The sequence below is a fragment of the Bacillus rossius genome, chromosome 11, assembly GCF_032445375.1.
Source record: "Bacillus rossius redtenbacheri isolate Brsri chromosome 11, Brsri_v3, whole genome shotgun sequence".
NCBI lineage: Eukaryota > Metazoa > Arthropoda > Insecta > Phasmatodea > Bacillidae > Bacillus > Bacillus rossius.
The window spans coordinates 53,289,639-53,312,690 of NC_086338.1; the positions used below are offsets into that span (position 1 = coordinate 53,289,639).

Sequence of the window (23,052 nt, forward strand, 5' to 3'; positions counted from 1 at the left end):
CAATGGTTGGTTGTATCAGAAATTGTTTAAAAAAAGGTTTTTAAAAATATATGTACGGTTAAAAACAATTTGAACGGATTTCATAGTGTGTCTACTAACGGAGTTATTCAATTTTTTTAAAATTCAGCCCCTGTTTATTCCACCCCTTGCAGTAATTGTATGTCGTATAAAATTATTTGAGACATAAGTTATAGATAATAATTAATATTTTTACGATAAATTAGAAGGAATTAAATAGTACATGGTACGAATATTATTATTTTTTTTTAAATTCCACTCCTGTTTTTTTTTCCAATCCTTTGTAGCAATACTTCATCTTATCAAAAATGTCTTCAGACAAACCTTTAAGATAAATATTAATAAATTTACAAACAATTTAAATGTATTCTATAGTGTGCCTACAAAGGCATATATTTTTTTCTTCCTTGAACCCTTGTTCTTTCCACCCCTTGCAATTATAGTTGGTCAAATCAAAAATTTATTTCGACAAACGTTTTTGGTATTGCTCCTACGAGTTATAATACTTTCAAACGGATGTGATATTCGTCATATTAGGACAGAATTTAGAGCAATTTTTATGTTTTTATGTTTTTTTAAACACCTTCCCCATTTCTACCCCTTTGGTAGAATTCAACCGAGATTTTCCATTACTATATATTTTATGTGTTTGTTTGGAAGTGATTTGTGAAAAATGACGGCAGTTATCGTGTCTATATATATGTAAAATATTTTGAGTTGACGATGGTTTTGGGGTCTATGAACCATGAAACGAAAAACTATATAAAAAATTTCAGGAAGTCACACCATGGTAACGGTTACAATTTCTTCGAAATATACTAAATAATGGTCCGCGATATAGAAAATATATTCATTTTAACATAATTTAAGTCATTTTTACCTTTACTACCTTTTTGATCTCCCATTTCAAAGATTCATTTATTTGTGAACGCAAGCTTTTTTTTTTTTTTTTTTTTTTTTTTTCGTTTCTACTGATCACCTCATATCATCAAATTTGTCAAACAAAAATTGGGTTCGTGAGGGACGTTTTCGATGTCGTTATAATCCTCCAGCATTTGTTGACTAAATTTGTGGGAAGGTGAAAAAAATTGCCAACATGACAGGTTTTTTTTTTAAAGAGGACTGAAATATATAATTAGTAGAGACCTGCAAAATTCGCGGATTCATTTCGTGATATGCTACAATTCAAATAACTATACCTTAGCGCTGCTTCTACCACTGGTTCATTGTTAATCTGGATTAATGAGGGCCAATCAGAGACCCTCGCTCAAAGAAGTGTCGAATCACAGACACTCAGTCGAGACGACTCACAAGTCAGCAGCCAATGAACAGGTGGCATTTGCCCGAGTGTATAGAGTGTAGTAGAGTCTATCCTGGGGGTCATTGAACCCGCGAATTTTTCCGGTCTCTAATAATTAGGATAATACTGCATTGTTTCCTGATGTGGGTGTTCGCGAACGACGGTTCCCCGGCTCGCATGTTCGGCTTGCCGCCACGTGCGTTGTAAATTATTTTTTTTGTAAATGGAACAAATATATTAATGTAAAATTACAAATATTAGTACATTTTACATTAATGTGCAAACAAAAGAATTAACCCCAAAAAGTGTTTGCGGTAATACTGTGTTTGGTTTCTTACACGGGCATTTCGTGCTTTGTGGTGTCCTAGTTGAAGTTATTTTGTAAACCGTTACCTGAATATCTTTCCATTATTAACTGCGCACAGTAATAATCATGATGCAGCAAAATAAAAGTCAAGTTGTTGAATATTCGATTACCTTTTCAATGGTTTTAAAATAAAAAATTATTTCATATATGTAGAAAAAAAATCGCAATGTCGTTCTTATGGCATTACAAACTGTTTCTTGGCGACTGGTTTCCGAAGTATTCTTTTGTAAAAAAAAAAAAATTATTTTCTGCGTGGTGAAATGTTGACCAGTGCTGTACTTTTGAGTCGTCTGGCGGCGACCCTCTTGTCCGTGGCTGTACGCACCGGGGCAACAGCAAGACGGGGCAAGGCGATGACAGTTTTAACTGCGACACTAACGCGCTCCGGTTGGGCTGCGACCCCTCTGGGCCGGGGGAGGGCGGGGGACATGGGCAGAGGGGCTTTCACGTCGACAAACCATAAACACAGCTGAAGGGCGCGCAGTCCGCAGCTCCTAGCGCTTAAGCCCTACAGTTTTTATTTTACTGTCTGACTTTTTCTAGTTGGTAAAATGAGGTTACTTTGGGTCGAAGGCAAAATTGTTTTTTCCTAGATCGATAGTCGAGTATTTTTTTTAACATTATTCTATTTATAATTAATAATGCTGTTATTGGTACAATAATATCGTTGTATTTGTTATTTATGGTCAGAACCAATCATTATTTTCAACTGGAAGTCAATTATGCTTGTATATCGAGTTGCTGCTACTTCCAAGAACTGTAAAATTTGAGACAAGTAATATGACACGCATTATTTGTTGTTAGAAATATTTTTCGGCGATGAAATGCGAATGTCAAATGAAAAAAAAAAGTTTTAAAGCAGTTTTCAATGTAGCCTACACGTTGAGTTGTATTGGCTATTGTTAGGGACCGGAAAAATTCGCGATTTCGATTTTCTTCAGGATAGACTACACATTCCCCTGTACACTCGGGTAAATAACACTAGTTCATTGGCTGCTGACTTGTAGTCGTCTCATCTGGTTTGTCTGTGATTCGATCCTTCTTTGGTTGAGAGTTTTTTAATTGTTTGAGATTCGTCCAGATGAACAGTAGGCCAATAGCAAAATCATTTGAAAGATAATTATATTTATTTGAATTTTAACCTATCGCCGAAGAATCCGTGAATTTTTCAGGTCTCTAGCTATTGTTTTATTGACATGAAAACAAATTGTGGTTTCAGTACTAAAACTCGATACATAGAATCTTATCGTTTTAGGATTAAATCATTGGGTTACCCAGGTTGTGAACTTTTGAGTGTTACAGGTAGATGGTCCTGCTGAGCTGTATTTTCTATAGAAAACTTGAGATTTGATTGATGTTCCCGAAATTCCAAGCCCTGGTGTCCCGAAACTGCAAATTCGCAAATACCTGGCTATAGTATTGGACCCACTAACTATTGTGTCTCGTTGTTTTCTTTTCCGGCTCACATACTCGATGCTGATTGGTCGAGTTGGCGAGTCACGTGTTTGCGGGCAAGGTAGAAGTTGGCCGCTAATAAATATTCTGCACCGCGCAGACTCGTCGGCGTGTCACCTCTGCATGCATTCACTCCGCGGGTTGGGCCATGACTCAGAACAGTTATAACTAGAGTCCCGGAAATTTCGCGGATTCCTCTGGCCTCAGGATAGAATTCAAAGTTATAGGTGTGCTTGACCCATGTTTACTCTCCCATTGGTTTATTTCTTAGCGAGAACATTTTTATCCTTGTTATTTGGCACTACCTGATTCGCTTACTTCTCTCCTAGCTGGTCATCGTTGGCTCACGGTCGTAGAGGGGCGTGTCCAGATAACTGCGGTCCAGTCATGAACACAGTGCGACAGTGTGGAGGTTTGCATTCTAGCTTGCGACTAAATGAATCCGCGAAATTTCTGTGGCTCTAGTTATAACTAGGGCCATGCATATTTCGCGAAAAGATTCCGAGATTAGTTATAAGTTAAAACACTGTAGCATGGTCTGTGTTTAGTGATTGGATGAATTTCTTTCAGGCGCATGTAGATTGTTACAACACCAATCACAGTTATTCAGTGGGGAAGCAAACGCGCTCTGAGTTGGCTCGGTCAAAAAGGGCAACGACTTCATTTCGCAGACGGCCGCCAATCACAAGGAAGAAAGCCCTGGTGCGGGTATACCTTGTTGCAATCTAATAGGCGTTCGGATTTATTCGCGAAAAATGCCTGTCCCTAGTTATAACTATAAAAAAATCCACATAACTTATTATAACTGTCATTACTTAGAAACACGTAAGTTAGAAACGTACAACGCCGAATCACGCAACGTCGTAACCTAGAAAAATCATAACTTGGAACCATCACGACTAATAAAAACACTGTCATAACTTACAAACACATAATTTAGAAACACACATAGTTAAGAAAATGCACTATGTAGAAAATTCTATATTGTGTTATTTCTAAGTGGCTTGCGTCCAAGTTATGACATCGCATCGGGTTAAGTGTTGTGTTTTGCGTGTGTGTGGTGGTAAGGTGGTGGGGGGGGGGGGGGGAAAGGGGCTGAGGAAACGTAAGTTTTCCGGGCGTCGTGACGTCTCCCGCGGCGTTGCCACATCGTCATCGCGGGTCGTAGCCACGGCAACGGCGCAGAGTCGGGCGCGCGGAGGAGGCGACCCGCCAAAAGGGTTGGAGATCGATGGTCTTCCGGAGCTCGGTTACTTGGGCCACTCCCCCCCTACCCCCTACTCCCTACCCCCTCTCCTTACACCCCTTCTCTTCCTGGCGGCAAGGCATCGCCAAGTCGGCAGCAAGGATCTACCCCCTCCTCCCCCTTTACTCTTCCTGCTCCGAGCCACGCCGGAATTTGCATGATCCTCCCGGTCCACCCCTTTCAACCCCTTTTCCGAGCGTCGCTTGCTAATAATCCGAATAAATGAGTGCAAGTAATTTGTCCCCTTGTTAATTACAAGAAGGGGAGAGGGGGTTTGGAGAGGCTCAGTCTGAGAAAACGAGTGGGGTAGGGAGGGGTGGTAGCGGAAAAAGGAGGATTGTTTTAGAGTACTTAGTTAAATTCACCATCATCTTTACAATGCGCGAACTTTTGCTTCCTTCATCCCCCTCCCCCCACCTACTTTTCCCCTCTACCCGAACAGATCGCAATTCCACTCCTTGTCTTCTCGTCTTCTTCTCAGCTACAGGCGGGAGCCCGGAGTCAAGCCGTGGAAGCAGTCACAAGCCATGTAGATCAGGGTGGCCAACATTTAGATAATGATCATGAGTACAAAAATAAAATTAAAATTGAGTTTACTTATCTGTATCTTTTTTTTTTTTAGTATCGACAACAAAACCTCTCATTCCCTTCATTTCTCTGATTTGACGCCATTTTGGTTTGTAGAATATAAGTACGAAAATAAAGTGGTATAGGTCTCCTCAATTACAAATGAAGAGCATAATTAAAGAAATATCGGAACACCATTCCAGTGAAATTACAGTTCTCAGCTATATCGCTTGAAGAGCACAAGACATATGTCTCAGCACAATATCAGAAATATTTTAGGTCTCATCTATATCAACTAAAGACCATAATTAATTAAAGACGCAATTTGTAATGTATAATTATGTGTGCAATCACTAACAACTAAAGAGCATAATTAAAGAAACATCTGAGCACCAAATCAGTAATATGACAGGACTAATCTCTATCAATTAAAGATTATAAATATACATAGGCCTATATCTGAGTAGAATATCAGTAAAATGACAAGTATTTAATGTATCAATTGAAGACCAAGATCAGAAACACAGCTGATCATCATATAAGTAATATAAAGGAATTTAATTAAATGCTGCCCTCCTAGTTAAAATTCATGAAATAATTAATATGTATTTTGAATTTTAGTTTTTGTTGTGAAATTTGGTGAGCGTCATCAACCACAGTTGGCAGCTCCGTGGCTGTTATACATTTCCGTGACATCGACTTCTGTTCCATTCTCAAAATTACTCCTACCAAAAGCCGTATTCCGAGAGCTAAGATTTTACACATCAAAAATAGGTACTTGTCAGTTATTACATTACCAAGATTTCTTGTCTAAATAAAAAAAAATTGTTTTAATGACGAATCATACAATATTTTTGCTAAGGATGAAATAATTTTTGTTTGGTGCAATGTTTTCACCGGATAAAGGTTAAATGAAGTTCACTGCTAAGCGTGTTTCGATAATTTGGAAACTCTCTAGCTCAAAAGATAACTAATTTACCAAAAAACTAATTTTTAAATCAATTGCGAACAATTTTGATGTCGACCCAGTTAATTATGTTTGTGTTACGTACAAATTTGCTTGATGCAATCAAAAACTTTTTGTTACTGCACGTAAATAATCGTTTTGGTAATAGTCTACAGCACTTTCTTACCGTGATATATTCATGGAATTTTATTTTGGCGGGAGTCATAAAGCATGACGAAATTCTCTGAAAATGTGTTCAAATATATTTTTATGTCATTATTCTTAGTTTAAAAATTATTTTTAATGTGGTTTACAGTTTACATAATGCAAGAACAGTCTCCAGGAATTAATAAATTGAAAATTCTCTGAAATATGCTCTAGAAATTTATAAACTATAATTTTTTTTGCTCTTGAAATGCTGAGAATATGGTAAATATAAGGAGAAGTAGGATTGAAATAAATGTATAGCATTCAAATTTGGCCGGCCGGTATACATCCAGGTTGTGCAAGGGACTTAAATGCCATGTTATTCAAACGTGCTACAGCTTTTAAGAATAAAATATTTGCTCCAATTTGTTGTGTTAATTCACTCTAATTTGGACAAACATGGTAAGCGCAAACCTGAAAATGCTTTAGTTTAACCATTCCACATAGGTACCTATACTTGGTTCTGTACTTATAACATTTAGAAGTAGGTACAGTTGTTCTTATGGGCACATACTATGTTTAATATTGTAATTTACAGAATAGAACTTGTTTCATTTGAACTTACGTATTTTGGAACAGCGGATGATGAGAATTTTATTTGAATAGAGCCAAGTAAACTGGCCGGATAACCTTGTTATCATACAAACGTTTCTCTGTTTGGTGACCATATTCCTGTTATGGAATATTATGTGGTTTTTATATTCTGTTGACAACAGTAATTTTTTTGCTTAATTTGTGCTTTTGTATTTTTTTTTTTTTTGTAGTTTTCCTCTACAGACATACACATGTGCTCAGCAATGGCGTATGTCCAAAAGCTTACATCAAGTTTTTTTTATACGGGCAAAATGGAGGATTTTTAAAACTGTTGTGAGACGTGACCATATCCAAAACGAGCTCGTAGATTATGTTTGTCCCCACACATCAGGTATTTCCTGACATAAATAAAACAAAATGGTTCCACTCCAGGTGTCACGACTCGCTCATATCTTCTGCTAGTGAGGTCCTCGGAGGTTGCTAGCGTCGACACGTCAGTACGATGTCGCGAGGTGACTGACGATGGTCGTCTTCCACGTCGTCCAGACCCGTCACCTTTAACGAGCTTATCATTGTCACCTCCAGACGTTGTTCCCGCTCAGCTATGCACTGCAGTTTTATATATATATATAGGCACACCTGTATTTCGCGATTTCATTTCATGTCAAGAGTCATGGCAAATTGTGAGGGTGGAGCAGTACGGTGACCACATTCTCATTGGCCCCGTCAAGAGCGGGACGACACCTCTCACCGACCTCAGCCAATAACCACAGGAGAAAAGCTACAGTATTTTGTGAAATACCTTGACACGAAATGTATTCGCGAAATACAGGTCTCTCTCTCTCTCTCTCTCTCTCTCTATATATATATATATATATATATATATATATATATATATATATATATATATATATATATATATACACACACACATACATACAGAAACAATAATCATGTAAAATTGCAGATATTTATAAATACGTCAAGCCTATAACTTTTATCTAAAATCTTTGTCTGAAACAATTTTTGATACGACGAACCATTGCTGAAAAGGTTTGAAAAACACTGGGGTAGAATTTAAAAAAATGTTCATAATTTCCGTACCACGTACACCATTAAATTCGTTCTTATCCTATATTGCAAAACCATAAATAATTATCTACAATTTTGGGCTGAAATAATTTTTTTTAATGACCTACCATTACTGCAAGGGGTTGAAAAAACACGGGGTTGGAATGACTAACCTTCTTCCGCGAGATAATCTGTGCTGCCTGAAGTCTAAGGTTTGACTCGAGCTGATTTAGGCTCGTTCTCCGTGGATTTATGTTTACGGTTTTCTTTTTAATTCTTAAAGTTTTTCCATGACAAACAGTGTAAAAAAAACCTAATGGCGTACGTGCAAATAATTTAATTAAATAAAATTTTTTACCATCGCAAGTGTCATTTAAAGAACGTTTAAATATACACTTCAATACAAAGTAAAAATTTAAAAAAAATTGTGAGCCAGTAGTTTAGTACTCGCGAGAGATGTGTAAAATCTAACCTCGTTAACGAGCAAATTTCATGGGTCTTCGTGTTGCAAAAAACACTTTTAATACGTAAATTGGACACGGAATTTAAGGTAGAATTCTTTAAAATAGTGCCTAGTGTGATAAATATATACACAATTTGTAGACACCTGAAAAATTCGCAGGTTCATTTCGTGTTATGCTAAAATTCAAATAATTATACCTTAGCGCTGCTTCTACAACTGGTTCACTGTTAATCCTGGAGCAATGAAGGCCAATTAGAGACCCTCGCTCAAAGAAGTGTCGAATCACAGACACTCAGTCGAGACGACTCACAAGTCAACAGCCAATGAACAGTTGGCATTTGCCCGAGTGTGTAGAGGATATTGGAGTCTATCCCGGAGGTCACTGAACCCGCGAATTTTTCCTGTCTCTAACAATTTGTGTTTTTAATTACATTTCTTGACGCAAGAATTCGCTGCTGGAGCAGCTACGTCGACTATTGGATAATATTATTAGCAGACACAAATTTTAAACGATATAATGAAACAGCTCCAATAAAAGCGAGAAAAATAAAAAAGACTTGAAAAAAACCTAAACCCCGGATTTGGACCTGATTTTCTGCAAGGAATTTTATTAAAATATTCGCCATCTCGTTAGAATTCATTAGACAGTTAATATACTATAAAGTTTACATTTGGCTTTGTGAACTTTGGTTTCTCGCCATCCGCCACAGACGGCGGCACCGTGGTTACACATTTCCGTTCCATGCACCTTCCGTTCCATTTATAGGGACCGGAAGAATTCGCGGGCTCAATGACCTCTAGGATGAACTTTATAGTTCTACGTACACTCGGTCAAATGTCACCCTCTCATTGGCTGCTGTCTTGAGGAGGTGTCCCAACGTAGCGGCCTGTGATTCGATACAGCTTCGGTTGAGTGTTTCTCACCGGCCCAGAGTCGTCCAGGTGAGTTGTGAGCCAATAGCAGAGGCAGCACTGAGGTATAACTATTTGAATTTTCAGGCTGTCGTGAAATGAATCCGCGAATTTTTCCGGTCTCTATCCATTTAACATAATTACTAGAGTCCCGGAAATTTCGCGGATTCCTCTGGCCTCAGGATAGAATTCAAAGTTATAGGTGTGCTCGACCCATGTTTACTTTCCCATTGGTTGATTTCTTAGCGAGAACATTTTTATCCTTGTTATTTGGCACTGCCTGATTCGCTTACTTCTCTCCTAGCTGGACATCGTTGGCTCACGGTCGTAGAGGGGCGTGTCCAGATAACTGCGGTCCAATCATGAACACAGTGCGACAGTGTGGAGGTTTTCATTCTAGCTTGCGACTAAATGAATGCGTGAAAATTCCGTGGCTCTAATAATTACTCCTACCTATTGCCGTAAACCAAGAGTAGAGATGCTGCACAACAATAAAAATAAAGTTGTATCTCGGGGAATGTTCTTGAAGTCGAAGAGGAAGCTGGCAGCCACCACGTGACCCGTGCCAAGATGGCGGCCCGCCCGCACGGCGTGGTGCTCGCTGTTTCCGCGACTCGCGGAATCAGAACCCCCCCCCCCCTCTCCCTAGCTCGTGATCCCTTGTCGTCATGACGACCTCCTGGGACAGGGAGAGGGGGAAGCGAGGAGAGGGGGAGGCGCAGAGGTCGAGGTTTACTAATTCATAGTTCGACCGCCGCGCGGCTCGCAGCGCTGTCTGTTCGCGGCGCGGCGGGGCAAAGCCACCGACACCTGGTCCGCTCGTTGCACAGAACTACACGCCGAGTCATCAGCGGAGGCCGGCAAAATTTCCTGGTTTCATTTAGCGGTTAGGCTAGACCCCAAACTCGCTCACATTCGTGCTGCTTCGGTGATTGGACCGCAGTTTACCTGGAGGACCCAGAGCCAATGCAAAACCCTCAATCAGTCCCTAATGATAAGAGACGGGAAAATTTCGTGAATTTATTTCGCGATAGGCTAAAATACAAATCGTTATACCTCAGTGCTGCCTCTGCTATTGGTTCACGACTCACCTGGATGACGCTGGGCCAATGAGAAACACCCAACCAAAGCTTTATCGAATCACAGGCTGCTACGCTGGAAAGTCTCACAAGACAGCAGCCAATGAGTGGGTGGCATTTGACCGAGTGTACGTAGAACTATGGAGTTCATCCTACAGGTCATTGAACCCGCGAATTTTTCCGGTCCCTAATAATTACATGATCTATAATTTTTGTCTGGGCTAATGTTATGAAAAAAAACTTACCGTTTTACTGAAAATCGCGGAAAAAACCTTTTATTTTACCTTTGACCTCGAGTATTTTTTTCCCCAGGTACCGGATCGATGAGGACTTTTTAAATTTTATTTATAATTAGGTATGTTTTGAACAATTTTGCCGACTTTCAGCTTTTTTGTGAATTTATGTATCTTCGGATGTCTATATTGACCGGACAGGACTGTTAGCGATAGGTTAGACTCCAAATTCGTTCACATTCGAACTGCTTCAGTGCTTGGACCACAGTTAACCTGGAGGACCCAGAGCCAATGCAAAACCCTCCATCAGTGTCCGATGATTAAGGACCGGATCAGTTCGCGATTTCAGTGACATCTAGATTAGACTCCTCAGAAAACAATTTTTCTGTACTTTTACAGAAGATTCCTTTGCAAATCAGTTGCTAAGAAAAAGTTTGTAATACTACAAGAAAGGTATGGCATGGTTATTTTTACATATAAGATTAATTTTTTCGTGTTAATAATACTGTAAGTATCTATTTCTTACGAAAATTGGAGCATATATTGATATTTAATTTATATATTTCATTCAAGCATATTTTTTAAAACGACGGAAATGATGATTGAATAATCAATAATTGGACTTTATTTAGTTTTAGCTCTATTGTGCTTATTAATGTGCGCAGTTAATACTGGAAAGCTATTCAGAGAACGGTTTATAAATAACTTTAACTATTGTAGGTAGCCTACTGGGACAACACGAAGTATAAATTCCCGGGTAAGAATCCGAACCCAATATAACTGCGAACACTATTTTGTAGTTATACAGTTAGTTCCATAAAAAAGGTACAAATTTACAAATATCCGTAAGTTCACATGAATAATTCTCTTCCATTTACAAAAAAAAAAAAAAATACAATGTAGACACCTGCATAGTTCGCGTTTATTTCTCGTGCCAGACCAGAATCCACGGACGTGTGCGTTGTCAAGTCCTTGTCACGTGTTCACTGGCTGCTACCACATCTTTATGGGCAGGCATGAATCGCGAACAAAATCTGAACGACTATTAGACTGCAATAACGAGGTATGTCCGCACCAGCGGATTCTTCCTTTTGATTGGCGGCAGTCTGCGAGAGAGGCCGTTGCCTTGTTTGATCGAGCCCCTCAGGACGTGTTTGTGTCCGCACTGAATAGCTGTGATTGGTGGTGTAGTAATCGACGTGTACCTTAAAGAAACTCATTAAATCACGTAACGCAGACAATGCTACATAATTTTAACTTTCAGCTAGTCTCGGAATCTTTTCGTGAAATATGCATGCCCCTGTTCATATTCTCACCGTGTTTCTTGTCATTGGCGTAGTTCTTAGAGCGTGTAAAAAAAAACTACTCGTAACCCGGAAATCTGGCGGATTAATTTGCTGTCAGGCTTAAACTTACAACACTATGGATACTCTATCCACATTTGCTGTTTTCTTACTCCAGTACCTCTTGTTCTTCTAACTGGCTTACAGTCCTAGAGGGGAGTGGGGGAACAATTGTGAAGCTATAATCAACGCAGTGTTAACGCATAGATGTTGACAGTTTAACTGATGACCCAAAATAATATGCAAAATTTTCCGGTCTTTACCAAGGAACATGGTTAGAGATCGGAAAAATTCGCGTATTCTTCGGCGATAGGTTAAAATTCAAATAAATATACCTTTTAAATGATTTTTCTATTGGCCTACTGTTCATCTGGACGAATCTCAACCAATTAAAAACTCTCAACCAAAGAAGTATAGAATCACAGACAAACCAGATGAGACGACTACAAGTCAGCAGCCAATGAACTTGCTTTATTTGCCCAAGTGTACAGGGGAATGTGTAGTCTATCCTGAAGGCCATCGGAATCGCGAATTTTTCCGGTCCCTAACCATGGTCCTTGAAAGTGTGCGAGCATTTTGCATTCTAGACTGACGCCAAATTATAACGCGGGATTTTTCCGGTAAATAAATGTTTGTGATAGCGAAACTATACTGGAAATATTTCATTAATTAAATCGATATAAAAATAAGTAATCGAAACTTAAAAAATACATTATAACCCTGGATTGATGACCCAATATTCTCCACAGTTTTAAGCCGTACCTCATTACTTCAATGGATAAATGAGATTCTTGGTTCAAATCCTTTAAGAGAACAATAAATTATTTCAATGTGTTTATACAAATTATTATTGCATTTTAAACCTTCGCTTTTTTAAGAAAATATTTTATAGTTACTTATTTGTTTAACTGAGAGTTAAAGTAACTTTCAATATTAGCACAACCTGTTAATTTGGTTATTTTACTCTAGGTAGGCATATGATCTTAATTTTTTTACCACCATCCCATGTTCCCGCTTTTTAAAGCTGAATTTTCGTACTTCTTTATGAAATTTTGCTTACTTGAGATTCAAACTAAGACAGGAATCAACGTCTACTTCTGATTTTAAAATAAAATCCCATCCCCCATATACCAGCTTTTAAATATCTGAAATAAAAAAAATCATTGTTGTGTTCGAGTTACTCTGAAAAATATATGTATACCTGCGTAAATCCCAGGCAATGCCAGTTACTTCAGCTCATATGAATTTATACATAAACTTAACTATTTATCCATTTGCTGTAAAATATATTTTTGTGACGAAAGTTATGTAACTAAAAATAGATAATATTTGTAACTAAAAGTTTCAAAATATTTTAGTAGCCTATATAATATTAAAATAAGTATAACCTCTAACGCATACATAAGTTCACACTCCTTTATATTTATATAAGTGTGTGTATCCTACTTGGCCTAGATCTTTGTTTGGTCTTAATATTTCATGTGAATTGCTTGGATGTTTAGTTGATAAGTAATTTTTATAGTTTACATAACTTCCTTCTATAATTTGACTGCAATTGTATGATTTCTGGTAATTTACGTTACGTAAATACGTTCATAATTAAATGTTCTTCTAGATGTGATATTGTTACTTTGTATGATTCTTTTCATAACTATGATATAAGTTGATTCCCATGCCGTGAAAACTTCAAGTACAACACAAAGGCAAATAAAACTTAAAAATGAGAGCCTGTAAATATGTTTGTTGTAAATGTAACAGAAAAATTCAAGTAAAATTACAGATATTAAATTTATATTACATTTACATAAAAAACAACAGAATCACTACAAAATATTGTTCGCGGTAATACTGGGTTCGGATTCTTACCCGGGAATGTATGCTTCGTGTTGTGCCATTACTTACCTACAATAGTTATGAACTTATTTGGAAACCTTTCACTGAATAGTTTTCTACTATTAACTGTGCACATCAATAAGCGTAATAAAAATAATAAAGTTCAATTATTAAATATCCGATTTTATTTCCCGTGGTTTTGAAAATTATGCTCGAATGACACATAAATTAAAATAAAAATTTTTTTTTTTGTAAGAAATATTCAGTATTATCTCGAAAAACGTATTATGCTATAAAATAACCACAATAATGTTCGCAGGCTTTCGCGGCCATTGTCTGAATTATCTTGGCTTCTGGGTTGCAGCCGTGTTCTGGCAAATACTGTAACTAACCGACGTTTCGGTCGACATTGCAGTCGCCATCATCAGGGAGCAGTTACCTACAGTTACCTGCTACAGTAGGTAACTGCTCCCTGATGGTGGCGACTGCGATGTCGACCGAAAACGTCGGTGAATTATTTGCCAAGGACACGGCTACAACCCAGAAACCAAGCTACTTAAAAATAACCATGGCTAGATACCGGAAATATTCGCGGATTCATTCGGCGATAAGCTGGAATTCAAATACATATACCTCTTAGATGATTTTGCTATTGGCTTACTGTTCATCTGGACGAATCTCAACCAGTTATAAACCCTCAACCAGAGAAGGATCGGAATCACGGACGGACCAGATGAGACGTCTCACAAGTCGGCAGCCAATGAACTTGCGTTGTTTGCCCGAGTGTACAGGGGAATGTGAAGTCTATCCTGAAGGCCATCGAAACCGCTAATTTTTCCGAGTCCCTAACCATGGCCGTGTGTTGTACAAAGTTACAGTATCTCACTTGTGGTATTGGAATGTTTTGTTTTCTGTGTTCCCTTGGAGTGACGGGGCGGGGGGCGTGTGTCCGCAGGCAAGGAGCTGTCGTACCACAGCGACGACCTGGACGACGGCTCCAGCAACCGCGAGGAGCTGTGCAGCGACGCCAGCGACGCCAAGAGCACGGGCAGCGGCGGCGGCGGCGGCGGGGGCGGCGGCAAGAAGAAGAAGTCCGGCGGGGACGGCAAGCAGCAGTCCGGCGGCGGCTCGGGCGGCGGCCAGTCCGGGGGCGGCAAGCCGCGGCGCGCGCGCACCGCCTTCACCTACGAGCAGCTCGTCGCGCTCGAGAACAAGTTCAAGACGACGCGCTACCTCTCCGTGTGCGAGCGGCTCAACCTGGCCCTGTCGCTGTCGCTGACGGAGACCCAGGTGAAGATCTGGTTCCAGAACCGCCGCACCAAGTGGAAGAAGCAGAACCCCGGGATGGACGTGAACAGCCCCACCGTGCCGCCCCCGGGGGCCGCGGGGGGTCCGCCCCACTTCCCCGGGTCGTCCTTCCCCCCGCACCACCAGCACCACGCCGCGGGGCTGCTGTACTCGGCGGCGCACCAGCTGCCCTACCCCTACCCGCTGTCGGCGGGCCCCCCTCCAGGCGGCGTGCAGGGCTACGGCGCGCACCCCTACTTCCACCACCTGGCCGGCCACCACTCGCTGGGACACTCGTCGTGAGGCCTCTCGCTGGGATCTCCTAGACGGCCGTGGGCGGTGGTACCTCGAGACCAGAATACCCTCCTGGGACACTTGTCGTCGACCCTCTGAGAGGTCATGCCATCCACATCGGAGTACCTTTCGCTGGACGCTCGTCGTGGGATCTCCTAGATGGCCGTGGGCGGTGGTACCTCGAGACCAGAATACCCTCCTGGGACACTTGTCGTTGACCCTCTGAGAGGTCATGCCCTTGGATCGAGATCAGAATACACTCCTGGGACACTCGCCGTTGACCCTCTGAGAAGTCATGCCATCCACATCGGAGTACCTTTCGCTGGACGCTCATCGTGGGATCTTCTAGACGGCCGTGGTCTGTCTCTGGGGCACTTGGGCGGGGGTACCTCGAGATAAGAATACCCTCCTGGGACACTTGTCGTTGACCCTCTTAGAGGTCATCGTGAAAATCTTCTAGGTGGCCCATGTTCTGTCTCTGGGACACTTCATATAAGTGTTTGTTTCCTCAAGATCAGAATAGCATTCATTGGGATACACTCGCTGTTGGCCCTCTGAGATGTCGTGCCCTCCATATCGGAGTGTCCTTCGTCGGATACACGGGCTTCGGTGTACTCATCGTGAGATTTTCATGTTTCTCGTTAATTTTGGATCTGAATGCCTTTCGGAAGTTTTGTCTCTGAGGAGATTCATTATATTAATTATATCTGAATACCACTCAAGGTGTATCATGCTCCTGAAACACTTTTAATGAGACCCATATGTGGGCATAACTTCCATATCTCTCTGGAAATGATGTTCTTACTACACTATTCAGGAGTAAAAGCCATTCACGGTAAATTTAGATCTTTGAAAATACTTCAAGGTGTCGAGGTGTCAATACCATCGAAAGCCGAGTGAAGTTCGTCTGAAATCATTCAGAAGTTTAAAGTTTATAATCGAATATAAGTTGGGTGATGGAAAATGGAAGACGCTGTATGTAAACAGAACTGCCATAATAAAAGAAGCAGTTTCTGAGGAACAAATAAGAATAACCAAGTGGTAATACTCCTCTGAAGTTTTTAGAGCCATTATTTTGTACTTTTTTTTTCACCATCTTGTACTCTTGGTGGCACATCATTTGTCCTTTTACAACTCACTGGCCTTCTAAGGTCCAAATATACAGGGCTTGCTTGGTTGTGTACAAGTCACCTATGGACCCATGTTCTACAGATCTGAGACACACTCTTTGAAAAATCAATAAAAAATTCAAGCGAGATCTTTGATATGGTTATTCTTTATCCAATCTGGGAGAGACTAAGAACAGACAATCTTCGTGTAATAAAACACGAGAAATATCTTTCTGAATCAGTAAAAAATCAAGAATCAGATTCCAGCGATTCGCAGTCAGATATATCTTATTTGGAATAACATTTCTACTATTTCAACATTGTCAACTAATACTTGAAAGAATATCTGCTCTCATAACCACTCTACCGAGTGTAAGAAGCACTACTTCTGCAAATTGGCTGGACTTTACTGAATGGAATACTCATCACAAGGTTTTTAAAAAGGTTTTTTCCTTTTATACCAGAATGCCTCGCAATGGAAATTATAACCCTGGGGCACTGGTGGAAAGACATGTATGTGGCCATGCCCCTTAGCAATTTTAAAGGTATTCTGAATCAACGTCAGCGAGCTAATAAAGTCCACGGAATGCCAGAATACATCTTCATTGGATCAATGAAACCATTAACAACATTTCCTTATTTTCATCATAGATGTTGTCGTTGTTTAAGTAACATTTTAAATGATTGGAGCAATGTTTCTACTGTTTGAGCTTTGGAAAGTAGATCATTTTACGAACTTCTCGCAATTTAACGACGCAATTTTAGCCTCTGGCTTGACTACTATTGAATTATACTTTTTTAAGTGCTAAATCAAATACTGTCTCTGTTATAAAAAATATTCAAATAATACATTTTACCGATTGGTGATTTTGTGTTTAAAAAAAAATTATTCCGCTAGCTCAGACAGATCAGACTCCTGCAATTAAATCTGCTGCATTGTAGTCACTGAGTCCTACGTATAATTTCAGTGGCTGAAAATTTACAATTTTCGATATAAATCACACTGTTTCTAAGCGCTCATTTATATATTATCAAATATTTCTCAAACCTTGTTAAAATATACAGCATTTCAGATGTAGAGCATCTAACCAGATAAAGTGACTAGCAGAAAATCACTGCAAATGGACGAATTAGGCGAATCAAGCCACAAGCAACAGTATCTGAAACACTAAATGTATTTCTCTGTCTCCGCCTCTCTCTCGTATTAATTAATTCACATTCAGGATTTCACAGTAAAGTATTGGTTAAAAGATTTTTTTTTGGAGTGAGACCAAAAATCTCCTCTTTCAAAAATGAATAAAACTTATTTTACTTAGGCAAGTAAAATTTAGGTATAGTAAAATTAGGTATGTTTTTAAAATTAATTTGATTGTAATAATTCTGTTTCTCGTTGCTGATTAAGTCACCCTATAACTGATTTTCCTTCCTTTAATTATATCTTTGAAATTGACTGACTTATACTAGATAGTGAATATACATAGGACTAAGAATTTTCTAAGGGCCTCTGTTATCTGATCACTGTTTGTTGTTTGATTGTTTGTAGTCAGTAGGTATAATAATGAAAATCGTCAAGATCCTCTTTGAAAGAACAACACAATCAACTCTTGCGTACTTAGCGTTACAGTAAAACCTGAATATTTTTGTAAAAAAATGACAAATGTCTCTAGGTTCAGCATTCCTTCTTTCTTTTCCCATTACCCAAGAAATTACAATAATTTGTTTGCAACATTGTTACCAGTGACTCGCATTTTAACACACAAATCAGTACGATGCATCTTTGGGTTTAATGAATAAGTGTTTTTAAACATGCTTGTTAAAATACATAAGAAAATAAAAATATTTCAACTTGCTCCTAGCAATTAACTATTCAATTCAATAAGAAAGAATTTCCAATGAACTGAATTTATGCAACACGTACACATATTTCAAATTTGCAACTTTTATATGAATTAACTTAAGTATTGATTCAATAACTTTGAAGTGATACCTATTAAGTTTTCAATGTGTTTTTTTTTTTTTTACTGAGAAACCTTTAATAGTTCGAAAGCAAAGAAATACTTAAAGACACAAAATGTTTCAAATACTGATGCCTGGCATAGGAAAAACACCTTTCGTTGCAAGTCTTCGAGATCCTGAATTCCGAAAATGGGGCAAAAGAAAAAATCGAAGTCACTGAATTAGTGGTTTTTGATTGTAAATCGTGAGCTAAACTCAAAAGGTGAAAAACGAAATCCTGTGGTGAGAAGTTTTCTTGGAACTCGCTTCTTTTTGGTGAGACCAACAAGCGTTTGCGGGTAGTAAAAAAACCAGTTGTGTGGTTGTGCTTCGAACATACGGCGGCAAAGATTCTTCTTCTTCTCCTGTCTCCTGTCGCACGAGGAAAAGACCTTACAGCAAGCAGACCGAGAAGACATGTGTCGCGACATTTTTCTGTGAAAACGTTCTCTGTCCGAACCTGGTATTTATTGTTGAGAGATCATGATGAATATTGTGAAAATGTTAGATTTTTCCGTAATAATGAACTGTGGTAACATTTTTTCCAAACTGTTTTGTCATTTGTGTGTTCTCCTTCTGCAGTTTGCCAAGTCACGTGACTTTGCGCTTGCGGTCAACGGTAGCTGGTGAATCGTTACTGAAAGTAGGGTTACCTGATCGTCAACATTAATATACATATACATTGTTTGAAAAAATTTTGCGCAATATCCTAGAGTAGGTGCTCATCTGAAAAAAAATTCCGGAAATGGTATTTTTGAGTAGGCTACACTTGTCCCGAAAAATGCCGTTAAGTAATTTGAATGTTACTAATCTAACAGAATTTTAGTTGCATTCAATAGTATTTTTGTACCCACCCAACCGTTAAAACGATTCTACAGTACAGTACTCTAAATGTAGGTAGGCCTACCTAACTTAACCAACTGTTACAAACTGTAAATTACAAGTAAACTACTTGGAATATCACACTCTCGTTACACAGAATCATATAATAAAGTGGGACGAACTTAAAAATGATCTTTTCAGACTTGAATTTTTATTTTTACAGTAGAGCTCAAACTCTAGAAGATTACTAAAATCTGTAACAGGCCAGTTAGAGGCTATTTATTTTATTCACAGTCAAATAAAACAAAATAATCCATGATTATATACAACTATAAAATAGTCTGACACGTCTTTATACATCAAACACTAGACAGCACAATTAAATTCAAATAACTTCGTACTCTTAACTGTAATCACTTAAACATAGAGAAACATTTGTCCATATCTAGATTGAATTTACATTTTCTCCTTAGCATTTCTTCCGATGATTAACCCAAATACTTCCTCAAAAATTTAGTATCCATGGCATAAATATCCTCTGGTTTGCGATGTAAAAATTAAATTAAGTTTACTATTGACAAAATGTCTTTTTCACTTCATACACAATAATGAATAGCCAAGATATAATTTATTTAGTGTTTTGTTTTCTAGCTTCGTAAGTTGGGTTTACGATTGAAAACATTTAAGAACTTAAGAATGTAAGTAGCTATAGTTTGCATTTTGAAGGCCATTTCGTTTAGGAAACGTTGTCGATTTATGATTTTTTCAATGTAGCATTTTTATCCATGAGGAAATTTATTATGTACGCGTACCTACTTGAAATACCAGGCATATAGATAGAATTAGCTATGTCAACTAAAATTTGCAACATTTCAGCTCGTAACCTAGAATTCGTACACAAATTAGGATAAAAAATATTTAACTTTAACAGAAAATAATATTTCGTGTTACGCTAAAAAAATTCCCGAGTCAACAAAAAATGACTGTACCTAATATGTGTTCAGGTATTATTAATATATTTTTATAGACTTCTTTGATGATAAAAAATAAACAAAACATTTCAGAATAATCAACTCCCGAAATAAAGAATTAATTAAAATTCTAAAAACATTTTTTTTAATATTTCTTGCCGTGTTCTTTTAAGTATCTTATCGTTTCTTGAAATGATGCTGATAATTCTTTATTTCCTACTACTTTCCTACTAGGCCTATTTCATTACCTGCTTTCTCCAAGGAAACATTATTTCACGCCAACAACACATTCTACCGTGCTCCAACTGATGCTTCCCATAATAATTAAGGAAATATATAAAATACTAAAATTTATGTTAATTCTTAAGTCAACAGCTGATTCGCATACGACCTATCACGACACCAACACGATAATCTTAAACCAATACCTTTGTATACTTAGAGTCACATCTTAAGCCATTTCTTAACTCTTATAGTACCTAATTTTTAACCGTGAACTCACATTTACTATCCATCCATAGAGATAGCAATTATACTGAACACCAACTAAAAGCCTGACAAGTACATAGCTTTATTCACCGGGTTGTTGCAAACGCCTTAGACTAATAGGTATTAATATTGTAGTGAAATATGAAGGAAAATAATTTAAAAAATAATAGTAATGAAAAAAGAGGAGGAAAGTAGATGAATTGGAAAAAGAGGACATGTGGCCTTAAAATATCACTTCTGGTAACTTTATCCGGAAGTAAACCTGAAAAAAATACGAGGGGCACACAACGGCTAAAGAAAATAATAATAATGTGGCATCATCCAAAAATTTTAGTAAAACTTCAGCACCAAAAATATTAGGCTTGACAAGTAATTCATTAGTTAAAAGTGATAAAAATTAATGCCGCATTACCATAAGGCGGAGTTATTAAGAAAAAAATCATTTCGCAGTCACGAGTACCCTCTTATTTCCTTTTCCGTGCAGTCTCGCTATTGACAGACTTACATTAACTAACAAGACTAGAGAAAAACATTAACTTAGTAAGCCCGACAAAGTCAGGTATGGAATCAGTGCTTTTATCTCTGGACAAATGGGAGTAATTCAAAATACAATTATACAATTATAGGGTTTTTGCCCCCCCCCCCAAGGGAAAGTTACAGCCCCCCCCCCTCCCACCAATGTATTTTGAAGAGCTAAGGTTATTTCACACAATAAATTGTTTATTCGAATCACATTAAATTTTTATCGAACTCAATCTTTTGAATGACACATGACGTCACTACCACAGCCAATCTTGTCTTTCAAGAGATTGAGTACCTACATTTATTTTATAAAAGTGTTGGTTTAATGCATTCGCGGGAATCGTAGATACATGTATCGAAAAAAAATTATTTTTTAGAATGGATATGAAACCTTATTTCGTAGCTAGAATAAAATAAAAGGGCAACCTTAAATTTGTAAATATATTAAATTTAAATTAATTCTTTTGTAACTCAGAACTTTATTTAAATGCAGTTTTATTCCAGAAAAACAAAAATAAATTAAAAACACAAATTAAAAATTGATGAAGGAAAAAAAAGTTAAATTATTAATAAACGTTACTGAAACAGCTCAAGTTACGTAAGTAAATCGTGTTTGAAAATGTGTTTCAATTAAAACTTTAAGTGATTATTAAAACCAATCTTTGGAGTGCATTCAGTGGGTTAATTTCAATTAATATTTGATGGAATGAAATGACATTTACCTAGATGGAGATGCTGCAGAAAACCAAAATTGTTTTGTAAAATGCATTGGTTTTACATGCACTGCAACAGCACATGAACTCTTAAAATGTCGTTCAAATGTGAGTATACGCTACGGTGCGCACACTTGTGGTGTAACAAGTTTTCCGTTCTCAAACATTAAACGAGGGAGCTTGGAGCAATTTGGCACAGTTTTAACACGACTCGTGCGATCTAATCCTGATTCTGCCATTCTGGTTCCAAAATTATGTTTATCTTTCCTTCTCAATATGATTGCAAGCTAATATTGGAACGGTTTCTTTCTACAAGCCATGGTCGATTCCTTTTCCACACGGTAGGAAATATTTGATGATGTTTCTAAACGTGTAGTAAATGAAAATTATTAACATGTACAACGGTATGGGAAATTTACAAAATAAATAAGGTACATTACCTATGCATTTGATTTCCTCGTAAATATAGGAAGGGTATGATAATTGAATGGTACATTCCCCAACAATTTCAAATTTTAATCAGCATCATCATCACTGCTTACAGACTGCGGTCGGGTCAGCAAAGAAAAATGCCTCCTCCATCTTCCTATGTCCTTCTACCATTCATCCTCCTTGACTGTTCCATTCTTCTTCTCTCTCCTGCACTCCTTTAACCACCCGCTCTTCCCACCTCCTTCTTGGTATTCTTTGAGGTCTTCTTCTTGGGTACTTAAAACTGCATCATTTCACTAGGCGGCTTCTCTTTTTCCATTCTCTGGGAATAACACAAATGAAAAGATTAGGAACATTGTCAAAAACACAAACAATTTTATGTTAAGGGGGTGCCCCCCATTTCAGGTCAAGATTTTTTATTTACAGTAATTACAGATAAACTTATAGACTATTTCAATTGTTTACTTTTCACGAAATAAAAAATATATAGGCCTATACAGCGCATACTATTTGCCAAAGTTACATTTTTAACGTTTTTGGGTTATACAAATAAGGAGAATTTAATTTATTGCAGAACTGAAACTTTTTAGGTTTAACTGCAATGCCTCTGGCTACTTCCAGAAATGTTTTGAATTTCTTTCTTAAAATATTAACTAATTTTACCTAGAATTTAAAAATTCTCAATTTTGTTACGATTTTGACAGCCAAGAAACGTGAAATGAGTTTTTGTTTCTGTCACTGCGGTTAAAACTTACGCATTATCAATTTTTTTTATATGTGTAAACAACTTAGCTCTCGCTATACGGCATTTGGTGGGAGTAATTTCGTGAAAATTTAACGGAAG

The 23,052-nt window shown here is 38.0% G+C and overlaps 1 protein-coding gene across 1 annotated transcript in view; it reads left to right on the forward strand.

Moving 5' to 3' along the window:
- The window catches only part of LOC134536476 (homeobox protein slou-like), a 34,949-nt gene extending 16,147 nt beyond the window's left edge, over positions 1-18,802 (forward strand). Inside the window, 1 exon segment of the mRNA XM_063376196.1 lies at positions 14,530-18,802. Coding sequence (XP_063232266.1) covers positions 14,530-15,164 — 635 coding nt within the window. The 3' untranslated portion in view covers positions 15,165-18,802.
- The last annotated feature ends 4,250 nt before the right edge of the window (positions 18,803-23,052 follow it).